Raw genomic sequence first — 19,931 nt, forward strand, 5'->3', positions numbered from 1 at the left:
AACGCCACCAAAATTGTTATGCTGGAAAGCGATTTGCTTATGATTGTAATTATAAAAATTACAAATTGAAAAATCATCTTCAAAAATATAGTATTGTTAGTTATTGTCAAAGCCGAGAAATGGAATAATATATTAATAAACTAGATTGCATACTACTGCACCTAGCAACAAAAAAAAATGCAGGACAGAGAAAAATTTCAGCCTTCACTTGCGTTCTGCCATGAAATTGACAGAAATAGCGAATTAATACCATTTTATGCTATATCAACTCTTTGCCGACAAGCAGAAAAAGGGTTTATAAGCGCTGACAAGGCTTTAAATTTTACTTAGGGTAAAATGTAACTAAATTCAGCAAATACTAAATTAAAGTTTTGATGCCTACTCCATAAGAAGGAGCCATATAAGCACATTTATAGAATAAAAACAGGCATTTTTATATTTCTAGTATTACATTTTGCAGAATTCAATATATTTACTGACTCATATTAACAAAGTGCATTGGATGTTTCCAGAGATTTCGATAGAAATCGATGTGGCGGCAGTTTCTTCAATTCTAATTAGTTTTCCTTATTTTACCATTTTTTTCCTTTTGCCCAATTTCAAAATAATATGCAGAAAAAAAAAACACAAATCTAGAGCTTCAAATTTTTCCACAAATAAAGAATAGAACCTAGATAATGTAGAGAAATAGTTTCAGTGCCAAGATATTATTGGATCTTGCAAGAATGCAGGCTGAATTTGGCCATTATCAGGACAAGCACTCGGTTTAATATTTAATGTTATATTTTTAAACAGTATAACGCAGCACTTATTAGTCCGTGATATATTTGAGGTACTGAAGATTCTTGAGAAGGATTTGAATGAAAATCGAAGATGATCTTTTTTTTAATTGCAGCAAACTTGCCCTTTTCGAATTTGGAGTAATTTTGATGCGTTTTGGAGAACACACCTAGTGGTCTGGAGCTCCAAATATTGCCTGGAATTAAGATCAAGCTTTAGGAAGTGAAAACATATTTAGTGCAACCAACCTAATGCATCATATGCCAGTATATAAGGTTAAAAATGAATATTTTTGCAGCGCATCGCTAATGAAACAAATTATGCGATTTTTTAATAACTCAACTGCAAAAACAAAACGGGTTTCTAATAGTGTTTGTAAATGTAAAACCTGCATATATTTAGTGAGTAAACAATAGTAGATGACAAAATCATGGCATCAAAACTTGCAACATTTTGAAATTGCAAAAAGAGCGTTTTCTACCTCTAAAGATATACCGTAAAATTTTTTTTTTCGAGGGAACTATGCCGTATCCTGCAAAACTACGGTTAATTTTTTTGTGTCTAGATATTTGCCCACCACGTATAAAAATTTCATTGGAAACGAAAGATGGTCGTGGGACCTCGATTGTTTCTTATCTAAGGCACCCATATATACGCTGTGGGAAAGCCCCTATCAAGGGCTTATTTTTAAAATTACATATTTCGAACGGTTGTGTCATCTAAGAAAATTTGAAAACTAACAACACCTTCGGTTTCGCCGTCCCTCACTTTCTGTTACAGCTGCACTTGCTAAGCTGAATTAATACTTTTAGTACTTTATTTTAACCACGAATATTGCGCTGTTACGTGTCAATTTTAAAGAAAGGTCGCAGTGACGTGATTCTCGTAGTATTTGTAAATGAAATTTGTAAAGCTTACAAATCTAGCCATATATTTGATCTCATGCAGGTTTTATTCATGCTACATTGCACCTGCTGTGCCCGATAGCTTGAGCCAAGAGTTAGAAATAAACCATTAGAAACAGGCGATGGAAACCGGTGGCGCATTGCTGGCAGCCACTTAGGACAGCGCAGTGAATTTTTATTTTGTACGTGAGGCTATTTGCTCCAAGTACTAAATATTCACTTTGGACAATAAATAGGACTTACAGAGGAGCACGTTCGGAAACCCTTGTTTCAATATTTGCGGTTAGAAACCTCATGTGTACCTTGTTTTCCATCTGCAGAGAAATTCCGGGTTATGCAGATACCGAAACCGTTAACAGCCCAATCGCGCACCTCAATTGTCCTGCTCTCAACATGATTTCGAGCGGACTGTGTTTGAGCGGACGAAACAACCTGCCGCTATAATGGCTGGCCCCATGCATGAGTAAGGGCGATATGCTGGCGATGGTTGCTTCGCGTCCGCCCTTTGGCGCACATCAGGGTGCTAGTTACTGTGAGCGCGCCGAACTTTTCAATGCGGATAATGACTACAAAGCGATAAGGATATAAATAAGTGGAACAGTATTTTCCAGCTGTAAAACACAAATACAGTCTTGTTGAACGGTTGTGCTGGCGCGGACGAAGAAACCATAGGCAACTTATGGGTCTAACGTTACACAGGGTTGTCGAGCCAAGCCAAGCCCGCAATTGTATTGTCCGGGAATCTGATTTTTGTATTTTCGAGGTTTCCTATTGTATCTGGGGAACAAAATGCAGACGTGAGGGTTCTTTATCGCAAGTAATGAAGCGTGGTTTGTGCCGGTACTCTTCAAAGTAGAAACACCATTTATTGTGCAAGTCATTAATCAGTAATTTAGGTAAATAATGTCAATTAAGGATTCCAAACAAATCCTTTTCTGTGGTGCTCAAGGTAGCTTTCAGCAATATGTATCTGGTTTCCTTCGCCTGCCTCGGAAATGTCTTTTTTATCCCTTCGATCAAATTTGCTTGGACAAGCAGTATATGTGTAAAAATGGTACACATGTTTAAATTGACTTCAGATATCATCTGACGACTACATCACCACTGATCCCACTGAAGGTCCTTATAATTGCTTGAGTGACAGCCTTTTATCACTTTAACAGGCTAGAAAATTCATATAAATACGGAATAAAGGTTGATATTTTCTTTCGTATATTTTCTAGGATGCCTGAGGAGAGACAGCGTGTACCTGTGTGACGTCCTCTCCAGGAAGACCGCGGCAGCAATCAAGCGATGGCTCGTAACAGTGAAGTAATGGGACGGCGGGCACAATGAGCAGGAAAATATGACATCTTCAACTCAGCCTAGAAGCTGGAAGCCAGAATAAATTGCTGTGAAGCCTCACAAACTTAGTAAGCTGTAAGTGCCACTTTTTTATTAGGAGGGCTTCGAGCCTGTTTCGATTATTTAAGAAAAAACAATTAAAAGTGCTGTTTAAACCTACACTTGTTGATGCGCAGGCTTTTTTAAGCTACATACGTATGGGTTGCTTTTCACTTGCCCGGAGAACACCATTGCTGATGCCACAAAGTAAAAGCCCGCTTGGAGTAGAAGATGCGCATCTCAAAATACTGTCTCAGCACTAACTTCCATGCAAAATCGAACTGCAGACGTTTTAAGAGGTAAACCACAGACCATGGATGAGTAGACCATCCCAGTCGGAAAAACCTACAAAAACTTTTCTGATGTTACGACAGAATTTCTGTGCGGTTTTTGACGGGAAACCTGTTGTGACAACAGAACATTCTATAGTAACATCAAAAATTTCTGTAGTTACAACAGAGAAGTACTACAGAACTACAGACAACAGAAATATACTACAGAAAAACTACAGAACTACAGAAAAGTACTACACAACTACAGAAAAATGTGATGGTTACGACAGAACTACAGGATATTTTGTCGTATTTTTGACACAGTTCTGTAGTTTTTTTTCGACTCGGTATATATGGATAAACCACCGGGCAGCGTGTACCGCCGAAGTGGTTGGGCCATGTGTGGGTAAGCCATGAGCCATGCATGACCCTAGCGCGGCAGTAGTATGGCCAAGTCGGCCATACGCGTTGGCCCGAGGTCCACTGTCGACGGTGGAAAAACTACCGGGCAGCTGGTACCGCCGAAGTGGTTGGGCCATGTATGGGTAAGCCATGGCCCATGCATGACCCTAGCGCGGCTGTAGGCTGGCCAAGTCGGCAAGCCATGGCCGATGCATGACCATAGCGCGGCAGTAGACTGGCCAAGTCGGCGATACTCGTCGACCTGAGGTCGATTGCCGACGATCGGCCGTTTTTAGGCCATTGTCAATCCCCGACCTCAGGCTGAGGTAGGTGGCTTAGGTCGGCCCGATGAGTTTTAGTCAGCCATATTGGCAAGGGCCGAGCACGGGCCGACCATAGGCTTGCCGCTTGAGCTTCTTCTATGACACCTTCAAAGTAGGCTATCATGGTGCCGTTAGGGATGCGTTGAGGTTGGTTCCTGAAGTTTGTAATTAGTACATGCGCTAGGCCATTGGTTAGATGGATTATACCGCGTGCACCACACACGCGAGGACGTAGCAGAAGCTCTGTGTTCTATTCGGTAACGCTGGCAGAACAGTACTGGCCGTCGCACCTGATCGTGACTAAGACAAACAAGCGCGGTGGCATAGTTACATCCGCATCAAGAATGCATAAAGGTGCGTGGCGTCGTCCGGAGTCTGCGGTCGTCGTTGCTGACATGACGTAGTGTATGGACACGTGTCCAAGGCGATTGGGTCGTTTGTGTGACATCATCAGGCAAGCTGCCTAGATATAGTTCTGTGTTTGAGAAAATAAAGCCGTTCTGCGTTCGCCACCTAACCGGCTCTTCACTCTGTCTGCCGCTGCAACAGTGGCGACGAGAGATACGGCTCCGCTGGATTGGGCGTTCCTCAAGCGACGGCAGGTCTACCGTCATGACCCTGGCTGCGAACATTGGCTTCTAAAGTTTCAACGAAACCCAAGATATGGGGGACATTGTTTTTACCCGCCTGGAAGCACTGTTTGAAGGCAACGATGTTAAGGCAGAAGATAAAAAAGGAGCACTCTTGGTGTCTGCACTATCAACAAAGACAATTGGCGTTCTGACCCGATGCTGCGCTCCACGAAAAGTAAATAAGTTAAGCTGCAAGGAAGCAGTTGCATTTCTTAATGACCATTACACGCCAAAGTGCAACGAAATTGTCTCAAGTTGCAAGTTCTTTTCAAGAAACCAGACATCCAGCGAATCTGTTCAAGATTGTCGTTCAGCTCCGCAAGCTTGAGGATCAGTGTAATTTTGGCACCAACCTTGACCGCATGCTACTCGACCGTTTTGTTTGTGGGATCAGAGATCACGCCATCCAACAGACTCTGCTCCCAAAGGCCACCCTTACACTGGCCGAAGCTGTAACTATTGCCACGGCAGCAGAAACCGCCGCAAAAGAAATGACCGCCATAGCAGCGTCTGATAATGAGACAGCTGTGTGCGGTCTCGGTGGTCAGTCGCGGCAAAATAAGAGCCGGGGCAAAGATAAGATGCGAGCTCAATATGAGTGCAACCACGACGCAAACGAGTGTTCGCACAAGAGAGAGCAATGCTTTCGTTGTTGCAAGACTGGCTATTTTGTAGTAAAGTGTCCCTCACGACCACGCGTTCGGCCCGGACGCAGTCGGCATGACGGAGACGCTTGCGTCGTTGAACAGGACAGCGTGCTGTCTGAAAATGAGATAAACGATATTTCATCCGTCTTCACACTTGAATAAAAGCCTTGTCTGTCGTCGGCATTGCGGAAAATGATTCATTGGGGTGGCGTCTCCCTCAACATGATAATTGTTGAGGGAGGAATTATGTTATTCCGTGTACAACTCGACGGATTACGAACATAATTTGCCCATGGGATAATTCTATGTTGATGTAGGCCTCGGGAGTATGAGAGGTCGTATGTGTTGCGGTGTAGTTCCTTGCCTAAATTTCTATTTATGATGATGTGTATTCGCTCCTATAAAGTTTGAAAATCGTGTGGGGATGTTAAATCCTAGAGCATTACGTATTCTCTTGGCAGTGATTCGCATTTCACAAAAATTCCTATGAAGATGCCTCTCAAAAATTTAGGAATTACTCTCCGATTTCTCGCTCCTCTGGTGCTAGCGCCGGGACCATGCGTTCAATCCGATTTATGACTATTTTCAAGATTTTAATGTTTCGACCAGAAGACTATACTATTATCTTCACTCATAATTGTCTTATATTTTCTCGTGCTTTTCGCTGTTTATTTATTATTTACAATGATTTCAGTTTTTTTTTATATTGTCAAGACGTCTGTATTAAAGCGTAGCTGTATACCTGTACCGTCCAAGGAAATTTTCGCGTCGTTGTCGTTAGCAAAAAACGCCAGGCTAGATATTGAATAGAAACAGCATGCGTCCCTAGAAATCATGCAGGCATACAAAATACAGCTCCACAAAACAAGCATCAAAACCACATGATGGATAAGGCGCCTATGAAAAATGGGAGCACCGTCCGATACGTTCCATCTGATGATTCTCAAAGGAGATGACATCATTCGAAGCCCTCGAGTAAAGGGCAAACCGCATAATGTATGATAACGGCGCCTGTAAACAATGCGAAGCTCGTTCCTTCTCCTCGAGTGTGTTTCCCGGTAAATATTACGGTTGCATAAGCTACTCCGAGTTGAAAAGTGCCCAGCAGCATAGGAATCACGTTGTGGCATCATCGTGCTTTCATGAGTAGCATGCAATCGTGGTCCGGCCGCAGAAGACAACAGCATCAGCACAGCTGTAAGCACGCGCAGATATGATTTCGTGGCTGCTGAACTGAATGCCGGCGGCGCGCTGTCCCGTTCCCGCCTGACTGAGTGGGTCCTGCCAAACATATTTGTGGAGGCTCGACAAGGACTTATGTGTGATTCATCTTCACACATATATAACAGGCAGACCGATCTAGCAATTCATTCAGTTCATTCCTGGCTACCATGGGTCGACCACGGATTGTGAAGACGCCAGAACAGCAGCGTAAATATAATATTATGCTCGACGAAAAGAACAAAGCCGTGCGACGTCTCAACGGGTAATTTGGTGTAGTTTTACAGCTTTACTGTCCAGCCACCTTCACAGTGTGGATTGGAGCCACAATATTTCCCTTTCACATCACTCGGTAATGCTCATATACGCTTAAATCGTCCATTTTGATTGCATCCCTTCAATTACTTTGTTTGGTACTGGTTACCAAACCATGACATACTCCTACCTCGTGCGAAAGTGCCATATGTCTCAGTCGGCGATCAGCAAGAATACAGCGTTTTTACCTGAGTTGCCTCAGAATATTTGTGAATTCGTATTTAGCATTCAAACTCAATAGAGCTCCTCAGTCCCCCAAATCCAACTTCCTTGGACATCCCTTTTTAATCGGGAGGCAGCTGTCGAATACTGTTATGCACACGTTGATGGGAATGCTCTAAGCATCCGATGCGTTGAAAAATATTTTAAAGTTTCTGCTGCTGTCGCCACAAGTAGCTAAGGCTGCCACAAGAAACCACTATTGCGCGTTTTGGGCAATAAATAGCAGAAAACTAAGAGTTCCAAGGAAATATAGCCGGATATATTGATTTTTATGGTCAAATCTCATGATAGGCGTACAACCGTACACAGACAACATCCTGCTGAAAAAAAGAAATGTCATTGTTCAGAAGTTGTGGGTGGGGTGGCTGATCATGACGGGAGGAGGAGGAGATTACGAGGAAAAGGTCGTACCACTTCAACTACACCTTGCCGCCACGTATTCGCGGACATGAAACCAAATATTTATTAAGTCTGGAGTTCTGAACGAAGCTAGCACATCTAATCCCAAATTCGCATTTAAGCAGAGCGCAAGGTCTCTGAACACTTGTTACCCAACAATTTCCGTTAATGCCAGTGGTAATAATTTTTTCGCCCTCAGTGACGATATCTCACATGAAGGCCCCGTGATGCTTGGAGTGTACATTTTCCCTTGAAGCAATTCTTCATTTTTGCTGCACGGGTATTAACACGAACGCGCTTAGCTTGATATCATCTTTGATGAACGTTAACATTATTCTGCGAGTTCTCATCAGCTCTGCCATTGTTTCTTCAAAGGCGCCTATTTTTTTCAATCCCAACAGAGCGCTCCTTTAAAAAATTCCACGAATTGACAGTGGCGGCCGTGTACTCATAGTTAAAAGTTGCTCGCCTCAAAAGCGGAACCAACTGTGTGAAATGAGAGCCGGCAAGGCGTTGCCATCTCCTTGGATATTCGCTATCTCGACGCCGAGGGGAGGAGTTAAGTTTCCATGCCCGGTATCGCAGACCGTCCCTTGACGCAAAGCCCAAGAAGCTGTCTCGAACACGGCTCGCATTCGCGAATGACCCTTTAGGCGCTCTTCACGGCGCCTGGATTCCGCAAAAGCATGATGCCTCCATGGTTTCTCGTCCTGGCGGTTGTGTTCTGCTCTAGATTGGCGCTTTGCGAGGATATTGGTAAGCGGAAATTCGTTTTTCTTTGTTCGTTTTTCCTAATTGGTTCTTTGTGAGAGCTGCTAATGATTGTTTACGCCGCCGTGGTTATTGTTTCATGTCGGCGAAAACAATTACGGTTTCTTTTTTCGACCTGGTTGTTATCGCACAGCTATCATGAAGAAAGGGCTGTGGCCTACGTGTAGGCTCCGCAGCTTCTTAGCAACAGTGTAAAAAACATTGAGGGTTGTCGCTCTTTCTTTGTCCTCTCGCTTCGAGGTAACAAGAGACAACTGGGATTGAACTGCGCTATATACAAGCGCAAGCTCTCTGTATACAGCAGCATAGTGAATGACACACTGCAGTATCATCCTCTCTGTGAAAATATGACACCACACCCTAATGCTTAAATGGGTCTCTGTCTCGAGTGATCTTTCAATGCGACACGAAAGAGCCCCGTGCGTCAGCCAAATGGGCTAAAGCGATGGGATCCTCACTTGATATGCAAGGATTTCAGAAAGCTCCCGCGGGAGCTGTACAGAGCATCGCTCGTAGCGATGCCCTGAGGAGGGGGAAAACATGGCGCTTCATGTGAATCAAAATCGTAACGCCGCCAGCCAAGATAGCGCACAGTGGGGGGTGTTACGACCAAGCATCCGCATTTGCGCGCTCTATTGTTCGCCTGTGGGCATGGATAAGTGCTGTGAATATGTGGTGATGGTCCAATGGCTCTAAGTGAGCCTGTTTCCAGGAATCCTGTTTTGTAAGCCTGTTTTGCTTTGTGGACACTCTGCAAATGCCAAATTGACCCTGCCAAGAGAACGTCTGGAAAAACACAAAGAAACGTCCCCCTGCGGGAAATGCAGGAAGTGCTTTCTTTCTTTTGTTCACCCTTCCAGTCGATAAGCCCTATCGTCCAGTGAGGAATGCCTACTTTCCAAAGGAGACGACAGAGTGACATGTCCGCTGACGTGCAGGACAAGAAAGGAGCATGACGCATACAGCCATTAAGTGATTTCCCAGGAATGCAGGAAAGATTTACAATTGTCGAAAACGGACAATGCTGGGAGCGGATGCGGCGCCACGTGCACTCGGGTTTCTGAGAAGTAAAACCACTTGTCAGAACCAGCCTGTGGTTTCTTTGCTGAAGAATAGAAATGTACCTCCTCTCCTCGCCGTTCCCAAGCTTTTCCCGCCAACAAGTGATCACGCCCAACGAATGAATGCCGGACCAGTCAGTGCTTCAGACCATCAGTGCAGTGATGTGTTCGATTGGATGCCGATACCTGAGGGGCGTGCCCTGGATTTGGTTGGTCAGCATCTTCAGAGAGGGGCTGGACATAGGGGGTTTTAAGGACGCTGCAGAGCACGAAATGTCGCTCTGGGCCCTGGGTAAACGGCTCATCCAGTCGCTTCTCGCTATGAACTCTTAACGCTTGCCATTTTGCTGATGTACCCTTCTTTTTCGTGTAAATATTGTAAATAAGTTTTCTCAAAGTGCCATTAAACCTGCTTGTACATATTTCACCAACTTCGAAGATTCAATCCTACTTCAACCCCGAGTCTCTGCACGCTACCAAGTGAAGGCCGGGTCGACGTAGCCCCAGCGTCACGACAACTGGTGACCAGCGTTGGGATCTGAATCTACAAGCCACAACATCTGGTAATTGGAGGTAGGATCTGGATCTACAAGCTACAACATCTGGTGATTCGAGGTGGATCAGAATCTACAAACCACAACATCTGGTGATCGGAGGTGGCATCTCAAGCAACAAGCAGGAGCAACAATCGGCCAACAAGAGGGCAGCTCGGAACATCGATCGCATGTGTGGGTGAGTGCTTGGCTTTTCTTCTGATGTGGACCAGGTTCTAGAACAGGGTTAGATTTTAGAACTGGTAAAGGGAGTGTGGAAACGCCTTTAGGTTTGGTAGTTTGCACAGTTGTTTTGGAAGTAGCCGACACTCGGAGCGATCATGGACCTACAAAAGCTGCAGAAACCGGACCTGTTGCTGTTGTGTGAGGAATTGGGAATTGATACAAGTGGTTTGGCACGAAAACCTTTGATTATAAAGGCAATCACAGATTTGGGAGCCGATGATGAGGAGCTCAGTGAAGCATGGAACCTCATCGCCCAAAAAAAGGAGGAACAGCTCAGACAGCAGAAAGAGCGGGAAAAAGAGGAAAAGAGGCGTGAGCGTGAACTTGAGAGGGAAAAAGAGGAAAGGGAGCGCGAACGTCAGAGGGAAAAAGAGGAAAGGGAGCGCGAACGTCAGAGGGAAAAAGAGGAAAGGGAGCGCGAATGTCAGAGGGAAAAAGAGGAAAGGGAGCGTGAACTTGAGAGGGAAAAAGAGGAAAGGGAGCACGAACGTGAGAAGCTTGAGAGAGAAGCAAAAAAGCGGGAGCTAGAAATTGAGCTCCGGAAATTAGAAGTAGAGTTGAGCAAGAGGTCGGGCAATTGTCCCCAGCTAGCGGTACCTCTTCTCAACAAGGAGGCAGATTTCAAGATGTCAAAGTACATGCAGCCATATGTGATATCAGGGGATATCGGTCTGTATCTGGCTAACTTTGAGCGAACCTGCGAAAAACTGTCCTTCCAGCGAGACACTTGGTCTCAGAGATTATTGACGGTTCTGCCCTGCGAGGCAGCGGAGGTTGTCGCGCGGCTAAGCAAGGAGGACGCGGACAACTACGAGAAGGTCAAAGCTTGCCTTCTGAGAAAGTATAGGCTTAGCGCCGAGGCGTTCAGACAACGTTTTCGGAACGCTACTAAGTCCAGGGACGAGAGTTACCCTGAATTCCTGTACAATTTAAGAGTTAATTTGGGCGAGTGGCTAAAGAGCACTGATTCCTACAGTGATAGGGACGCTGTAGTCGAGCGAATTCTTTTGGAGCAGTTTTATAACTGCCTCCCAGATAAAGAAAGAAATTGGTTACAAGACCGAGGCGAAATTAAGTCGGCAACTGAAGCTGCCGAACTCATTGAGGAGTACGCTTCGCGCCGACAATTCAGCAGCCCAGCAGTGGATAGGCCCCGCAATCCCAAGTTGAGAGTGAATAACCGTCAGGAAAGGCTCTTTGCTAGAGTTGGAAACGAAGAAATAAAGGTTTCTTCAGGCAAATTCCCTAGAAAGGACGGTAGTGAGAAAAGTGGGGAAGTGACCAACGCGCAGAACACAAAGAATAAGCTTGAGGCTAGGAAGCCGCTCACATGCTTTAGGTGTAATGAGCAGGGTCACATTGCCGTCAACTGCCGGAAAGAAAAGATTGCTTTCTCGTATGTCAGTGACTGCGATGAAAATATGCAGCTTTTAGAACCCTACCTGCATGACCTAGTAGTCAACGGGAAGCCTTGCAAGGTACTGCGCGATTCGGCCGCAACGATGGATGTTGTCCATCCGGCGTATGTGTCGCCTGCCGACTATACAGGACAGTGTGCGTGGATCCGCCAGGTAGTGGAGGAACAGAGTGTGTGCTTGCCAATCGCGAACGTGGTCATCGAGGGCCCTTTCGGCGAGTTAACAACCGAGGCTGCCGTTTCAGAAAAGCTGCCTAAGTGCTATCCGTATTTGTTTTCCAACAAATCGGACATGCTACTGCGAAAGAGGGGCATCCTTTTCGGAGACAGTGTTGTGCAAGCATTAACACGTTCAAAGGCGCGAGAACCAGCTACGCTGCTCATACCAGAAAAATCCACAGCGGAGGAAACGGCAGTTAAAACAGTGGTCGATGCGGAAGATAGCGGGTCAGAAAACTTGGAGAGCGAGGCATCTCAGATAAGTCAACTAGAAAGTGAGCTTGATAAGACACGGAATGAGGACGTTCTAGAGAGTAACCTCTTGCCGCCGGTGTCTAGTAATCTCACGAGACTTCTAAGTGGAACCCGAGAGGACTTAGCTATGGAGCAAGCCAATGATCCCAAGAATAAGCTCGAAGTACAGTGGGAAGGACCTGCTAAAGTCGTTGCAGAGCTTTCTGACACTAACTACGCAGTGAAAATCCCCGATAGGCGTAAAGCAGTGCGCATTTATCATTGCAATCTTATGAAGCCTTATGTGCAGAGGGAAGCCGTGGTAAATCTAACGTTAAACCTTCCCGAGGAGATGGGGGACAACTTGATTTGCCTCAGCGGAAAAGGAAGCAACGCTCAGGAGCTTCTCAAAAAGACGGAGCAGAGAGGAGAACTAAAGAAATCCCAGCTGTCCGATCTGGGCGAGATAATAACAGAGTTTGAGGCCTGCTTCGTGGACAGGCCAGGCAGAACTGATTTGACTGAGCACGATATTGAGCTGACTTCAGACGTGCCAGTGCGATCAAGGTGCTACCGATTTTCTCCAAGGCAAAGAGAAATTCTGGATAGGGAGGTAACTCGCATGCTGGAATTAGGAGTAATAAAACCCTCGGAAAGCGATTATGCTTCGCCTATGATCTTAGTAGAAGCTCCAGGTAAAGACCCTAGGCCTGTGGTAGACTACCGAAAGCTAAATTCTCTCACCAGGGATCAAGTGTATCCTATTCCGAATATTGAGGAGAGAGTAGAACAGGTCAGTAGAGCGGCATATGTGACTACGCTGGACCTTACTCGAGGATACTGGCAAGTACCGCTCACTGAACGCGCCAGCAGATACGCGGCTTTCGTCACTCCGACGGGCAGCTACCAGCCAACAATGATGAGTTTCGGGCTCAAAAATGCTCCATTTTGTTTTTCCCGACTCATGGATAGGGTTTTAAAGGGGTGTGAAACATTCGCAGTGCCTTACTTAGATGACATTGCGGTTTTTTCCGACTCATGGGCGGACCATATGATACATCTAAGAGCTGTACTGAGCCTTTTGCGTCAAGCTGGACTAACCGTAAAGGCCGAGAAATGTTGCCTGGCAAGGGCGACCGTGGACTACTTGGGTCACAATGTAGGTCAAGGTTTCAGGAAACCCAGCGAGATTAAGATTTCTGCGGTAGCAGACTATCCGCGGCCGAGCACGAAGACGGAAATTCGAGCATTCCTAGGTCTGACTGGGTACTACAATCACTACATCCCTAACTATTCAGCTTTGGCTAGCCCTCTGACCGACGCTCTCCGCAAGACAGAACCGACAAATGTAGTCTGGGACGAACAAAGGGAAGCCTCCTTCGTAAACCTGAAGGCTGTGCTGATTAGTCTTCCGGTATTGCGAGCTCCAGACTATGCCCGAGAATTCACGGTCCAGTGTGATGCCAGTGATCGAGGGTTAGGTGCTGTTCTCTGCCAGAGAGATGACGACGGTAATGAGCACCCCGTGCTCTACCTGAGCAGAAAACTGAGTTCTAGAGAGAGAGCTTATTGCGCGTCAGAGAAAGAGTGCGCTTGCATTGTATGGGCCATTCAAAAATTGCAGTGCTATCTTGGAGGGGCCAAATTCACCGTAGAGACGGACCATTGTCCCCTGGCTTGGCTGCAAACTGCGACATCGAAGAACAGTCGCCTTCTTAGGTGGAGCTTGATTTTACAGCAGTACAATTTTGAAATAAGATACAAAAAGGGGAAGTTAAATGGGAATGCGGACGCGCTTAGCCGCTCTTTCTAAGCGGTCCGAGATGTTCCTCACCATGTATCGAAATTGATAATCAGGTTTTTTTTTTTTTTCCGTGCGCTTGTATATGTGTGACTATGTAAAGCAGCACGTTTGGTTTTCTAGGAATACGTGGGTCCTGAACGTCTTGAGAGTGGGCTTTTCTCGAACAACAATGGCAGTTTTCTTTTAACCTGGTCTCTTCAGACGGGAGCCGAGTGCTTGCTTCGACATGTGGTTGAGTTTCAGACAGCTCGAGCAAATTGGCCTACAACAATCAAGACAACGCGACAAGCAACAGCGAGCTTCAAGCGTTCACGTGCAGGCCATTAAGTCGTCTCTTCATGCAGCAGCTGGGACTGCTGCCCTCCGAGACTCTTCTGGCGGGGGAGGAGGCTGTTACGACCAAGCATCCGCATTTGCGCGCTCTATTGTTCGCCTGTGGGCATGGATAAGTGCTGTGAATATGTGGTGATGGTCCAATGGCTCTAAGTGAGCCTGTTTCCAGGAATCCTGTTTTGTAAGCCTGTTTTGCTTTGTGGACACTCTGCAAATGCCAAATTGACCCTGCCAAGAGAACGTCTGGAAAAACACAAAGAAACGTCCCCCTGCGGGAAATGCAGGAAGTGCTTTCTTTCTTTTGTTCACCCTTCCAGTCGATAAGCCCTATCGTCCAGTGAGGAATGCCTACTTTCCAAAGGAGACGACAGAGTGACATGTCCGCTGACGTGCAGGACAAGAAAGGAGCATGACGCATACAGCCATTAAGTGATTTCCCAGGAATGCAGGAAAGATTTGCAATTGTCGAAAACGGACAATGCTGGGAGCGGATGCGGCGCCACGTGCACTCGGGTTTCTGAGAAGTAAAACCACTTGTCAGAACCAGCCTGTGGTTTCTTTGCTGAAGAATAGAAATGTACCTCCTCTCCTCGCCGTTCCCAAGCTTTTCCCGCCAACAAGTGATCACGCCCAACGAATGAATGCCGGACCAGTCAGTGCTTCAGACCATCAGTGCAGTGATGTGTTCGATTGGATGCCGATACCTGAGGGGCGTGCCCTGGATTTGGTTGGTCAGCATCTTCAGAGAGGGGCTGGACATAGGGGGTTTTAAGGACGCTGCAGAGCACGAAATGTCGCTCTGGGCCCTGGGTAAACGGCTCATCCAGTCGCTTCTCGCTATGAACTCTTAACGCTTGCCATTTTGCTGATGTACCCTTCTTTTTCGTGTAAATATTGTAAATAAGTTTTCTCAAAGTGCCATTAAACCTGCTTGTACATATTTCACCAACTTCGAAGATTCAATCCTACTTCAACCCCGAGTCTCTGCACGCTACCAAGTGAAGGCCGGGTCGACGTAGCCCCAGCGTCACGACAGGGGTGACATATGAGCCGCTAGGAGTTGCTAAAGCGAGCCGAGTACGCCTTCGGCTTTATGGACTGTGTGTTGAAGTGCTTTCAACTCTCATTTGTTGCTTTCAGGAGAGTCAGAATTAATATTTCAAGTTGTTGAGCGTATTGAAGCCTTCGAGTGGATAATAAACTTGAATGGTCGGCATTGAAAATTCCGCTGCCTGTCATTCCGTCCTCTCCTTCTCCCCTGCGTTCGCAGTGAGCAAAAAAAAAAATGGCTTTGATATAGTTGTCCTTCCTTCTTCTGTCAGAAAAAAAAAGCAAAAACAAAAATATTGCCTGCCCCTGTAATCGAAAGTAGATGTAATAATGAAACTGTTACGGGCATAGCACATTGTCGACTGGGGCAGATAGTGTTCTATTGGGGCGCATAACCAGTAAAGCGATCGCTTTATGGAAGACGCCTCCTACCTCTCCTTTCATGAAGCTCAACGCTCGGCTTTAGCAGCTGTGACGTCATTTAAATGCACAGCGATACAGAAGTGTACGTGGCCACGACGCGACGCAAGCCCGAAAAGACTATAGAAGAATCAGCGCCTAAGTGGGTTCCCCGAGCGTGTATGTACACGTCCGCCTGCCAAAGGGGGAAACGCCATGAGCTGACGCCGCATCACCGTAGTAGATTTGATTCCAAATACGGGTCCCGAACGCGCTTGAAACTGCTGCCGCCTCGACCACCGGCATAGAGCTGTCTTGTACTGGCGGGAGCGTGTGGTACCACGGCACTACCCTTGGCGACTGCGCGGAATCCGCTGTTACGCGCAGAGCGGCCCTCTTTCCTACCTCTCTTCTTAACATCTGTCCCAACCTTTATCATTTCTGATTGTTACTGCACAGTACCGGGCAAGATTGCTTTCGCCCTGTATCAGGAAGAAGACGCCATCGGATGAAGACGTCAGGTTTTTTGGGGTGCTCGGCCTATCACAGCCTCCTGTCGTGTACTCTCGTGGTACTTTTCCGTGCGGCTGTTGTTTCATTGTTCCAACCTCATGTTGCATTATCCTATAGAGTTTTCCCGTTCGGCTGTAATTCCAGCGTTTACATATGACCCAGCTAGTTCAGATCCAGATCGTCCTGCACCCCTCAGAAGTCTCTGATAGGCAAAGATTCTGTAGGAGGGTTAGAGAGCGCAGAACTCGTCTCATTAATTCTTGTTCGGTTTCCGGGTGGTTACGGTTTGTCTCCTGGATAACGGACAATTGGTGTCCAGATGTTGGCTATAGGTTTTGGATCGACATCATCTTAAGCTCACCGACAACGGGAGCCGGAAGCATTTCATGTTTACGAGGAAACCTTTCGGACACAAACTTGGGGGCAAATTTCAAAGATGTAGTTTAATCGGATATTTGTTGAAATATAATGCCATACAATGAATGGGCAGTTTCCGGAATATTGGAAATTTTGGCATGTCTGCTAAATTCGTACGAACTTTGTTCCAAGACTAGCCCTTCAGAATAATACAAGCAATTGTTTTTAATACGCACTTAAAATGACAGACATTAATACGACTTCCTCTGGAGGATGGTTAATTTCCAATGGTTAATTTGGATTGAGCTCGCAAATACCAATGGCTGGCTTTGAATAGCAAGGCGTACTATGAAAATGCAGATACCTCGTACGAAGTTGTAAGCTCTTATTTATATCCCTGTGTTTCTGAATGCCGAAAGACGATATTCAGAATGTCACACAGTTGTCCTTAGCTATTAGTGAAAATTTTCTTTTCAGTTCGCTGCATGAATTTTTTTTCCCTATCCAACGGCACCGCAATGTTATCTTGGGTTATCATTAGTGGCCGAGATTTCATATGAAACAATAAGATAATAAAACGCGTCTATTAGTCGCTAGTAACCTCCGCACCGGCTCACGATAACGTCCGATGTTATCAACTGTTGCATATGCGAATCCAACGATGACGAACAAATCCCGATTTCCCATACTTAAGGACCAAATGTGGCATTAACAGACAAGCACGCAAAAATACTCATTAGCAGTGGAGATCAATCTTCGGCGCAACTCCTTTATTCGCGATGCGTTGTTGGCTTTATACGCGAGAAATACAACGTACCTTTCCAGATTCTGCTTGAAATAGTAAAGCGCGTGCCAACGACTCTCGATGGAGGGCATATGAGTATCTCTCTAATAAGTCTTGTCGTTTTCACTTCATGTTGCTATGAGCCAGAGCTACAGTCGCAGCTCAAATCCTTAAAGCCTTTGCAAAGGTGGAATGGTGACTCATATGAGGAACACGCAAGCAAATGGTCGCTCTCTCCGAAGGTCGTCACTTTTGTTACAGCCACATGCGGAAGCAAACTGGCGCACGCACATAGAAAATCAGCGACCTTAAATAGGTGATTTGCAGAGCTTATCACTCCGCGATAGGCCGCCATTGGAAACTGACCAAACAATGTTCAACGCTAGAACCCCAGCTAGTGAGGGTAGCTTAGCATATACTGCTAGAGGAATTAGAAGGTATGAAATGGGATGTCATAGGGCTTAGTGAGGTTAGGAGGCCAAATGAGGCATATACTGTACTGAAGGATGGGCATGCACTGTGTTATCGAGGTTTACGGGAAAGACGAGATTTAGGGGTAGGGTTCCTTGTCAACAAGGCTATAGCTGGTAATATAGAGGAATTCTATAGCATTAATGAGAGGGTGGCAGGCACCGCAATTAAGCTTCATACGCTGTATAAATTCAATGTTGTACAGGCTTGTTGTACATGTAGGTTGTACATGTAGTCATAATGATCACGCAGTTGAAAGCTTTTACGAAGGTGTAAAATTGGCGATGGGAAGTAAATTGGAAAGTAAAGATGCAGTATACTTTACTAATGGGTGACTTCTATCCTAAGGTAGGGAAAACGCAGGCTGGAGACCAGGCAGTGGTGTGACTATGGAATTGGTTCTAGGAATAGCAAGGGGAAGTTGCTAGTTGAGTTTGCAGAGCGCAGTAACTTAAGAAGCATGAATACCTTCTTCAGCAAACGGAGGAACCGTAAGTATACATGAAAAAGCCCTGAAGGGGAGACTAAAAATGAAGTGGACTTCATTAAGTGGCACCAGCATTAGGCAGGATGTAGTAAATTGGAAACGTGCGATGCAGTGACCACAGGATGGTAAGGTCTCGAATTAGTCAAGATTTGAAGAGAGAACGGAACAGATTATTACGAATGAAATCCATCACTAAATTTGCTGTGTGTGTGTGGGGGGGGGGGGGGGGGGGGGGCAGGCAAATTCAGGATCTCGCTACAGAATAGATATTCAGCTCTAACCGAGGATGGCGACATTACCCCTGAAGCAATGAACAATTATTTCAGAGATATAATTACTGAGTCAGCGTTAGAAGTAGGCGCTAGGATATATTTAGAGAGGATACCGGTAAACTACCTAGGGAGACGAAATATTTAATTACCAAACACCAAAGTTTGAAAGCTTGTAACCCAACCGACAGGATACAGCTGAACGAGATATCAAAACTAATCAATAAGCGTAAAGCGCAGATCCAGACCATGAAAGGGAAATAATTAGAAGCACAAGGTTGGGATGGAGCGCATTTGGCAAGTATTCGCAGTTTATGACTAGTAGCTTACCGGTATCGCTCAAGAGGAAACTGTATACAACAGTTGCATCTTACCTGTACGCACCTGTGGGGTTGAAACGTGGAGGCTAACAAAAAGGGTTCTACTTAAGTTGAGGACAACTCAGAGGGCAATGGAGCGAAAAATGGTCGCTTTAACGTTAAGAGATAGGAAGCGCACAGTGTGGGTCAGAAAAATAGCTCGAGTTAATGACATCCTAGTGGAAATCAAGAAGAAATGGGCATGGGCAGGGCATGCAGTGCGTAGAGTGGACAACCGATGGTCGCCTAGGGTAACGAATTGGATTCCGAGGGAAGGAAAGTGTAGCAGAGGGCGGCAAAAAGTTAGGTGGGCTCATAAGGTTAAGAAGGTCGCATGGGTAAAGTGGGTGTAGCTAGTAGAGGACCGGGTTAATTGGAGGAGTATGGGAGAGGCCTTGGCCACGCAGTGGGTATAGTCCGGCTGCTGCTGCTGCTGCTGCTAACGCTACTAGAACCAGTTACTAGAACCAGTTACTAGAACCGTTACTAGAACGTTACTAGAACCGGAGCGCCACGCGGAGCCGCCGCTGCATTGCGCGGCGAGTGGCGCTGCAGTCGAACTATAAGCTTCACCGCGCCGGCGCGTTTGCCGGCGGCTGCAGGCGTTTCAGTTTTCAATGGCGCGCTCGCGAGTTCAAAGCGCTGACTTGACGCCGTGGAACCTAGCGGCTCCGGAAATATGAATAATTTAGTATTCTATTATATCCTTGATTTTCTTTTTCATAGTTCGCTAAGTTGAGTAATAGATTTCATTTATGTATGCGGCGTGGTGTGCTAAGTTGCCACTGCCACTAATAACGGCAGCAAGAAGGATTGGAAACGAACTAGAGCCCTGCGCAGGCCTTATTTTCCGACACGAGCCTATCCTTTGAAGACCGAGCCCAGCCCGGGCTAACTTCTCCAGGCCTGGGCCCGGCCAGGGCCCACGTTGACATGAAGCAGGTCCGAACCGGGCCCGCTCTACAAAGTCTGGCCCTTGCCCAGGCCCGGCCGTCAGTCTGAGAGAATTTCTTAATAATTACAGTTATGGCAGTAAAAGAAGTGCTTAACGCGTTTTTATTACATCAAAAATAATTTAGTCCTCATTTACATGCAGCAGTACATAAAAGAGGCAACATTCCAA

General features: G+C 46.0%; 1 protein-coding gene across 4 annotated transcripts in view; it reads left to right on the forward strand.

Moving 5' to 3' along the window:
• Positions 1 to 8,104: 8,104 nt before the first annotated feature.
• Positions 8,105 to 19,931, forward strand: part of LOC146202230 (complement factor H-like) — a 277,186-nt gene continuing 265,359 nt past the window's right edge. For all 4 annotated transcript variants that reach the window (XM_084588027.1, XM_084588026.1, XM_084588028.1 and 1 more), the window contains exon 1: positions 8,105 to 8,257. In XM_084588027.1, coding sequence (XP_084444153.1) covers positions 8,188 to 8,257 — 70 coding nt within the window. In that variant the 5' untranslated portion in view covers positions 8,105 to 8,187. The remainder of the gene's footprint in view (positions 8,258 to 19,931) is intronic.

The sequence above is a fragment of the Amblyomma maculatum genome, chromosome 1 (genome assembly GCF_055883805.1).
Source record: "Amblyomma maculatum isolate TAMU_Amacu chromosome 1, ASM5588380v1, whole genome shotgun sequence".
NCBI lineage: Eukaryota > Metazoa > Arthropoda > Arachnida > Ixodida > Ixodidae > Amblyomma > Amblyomma maculatum.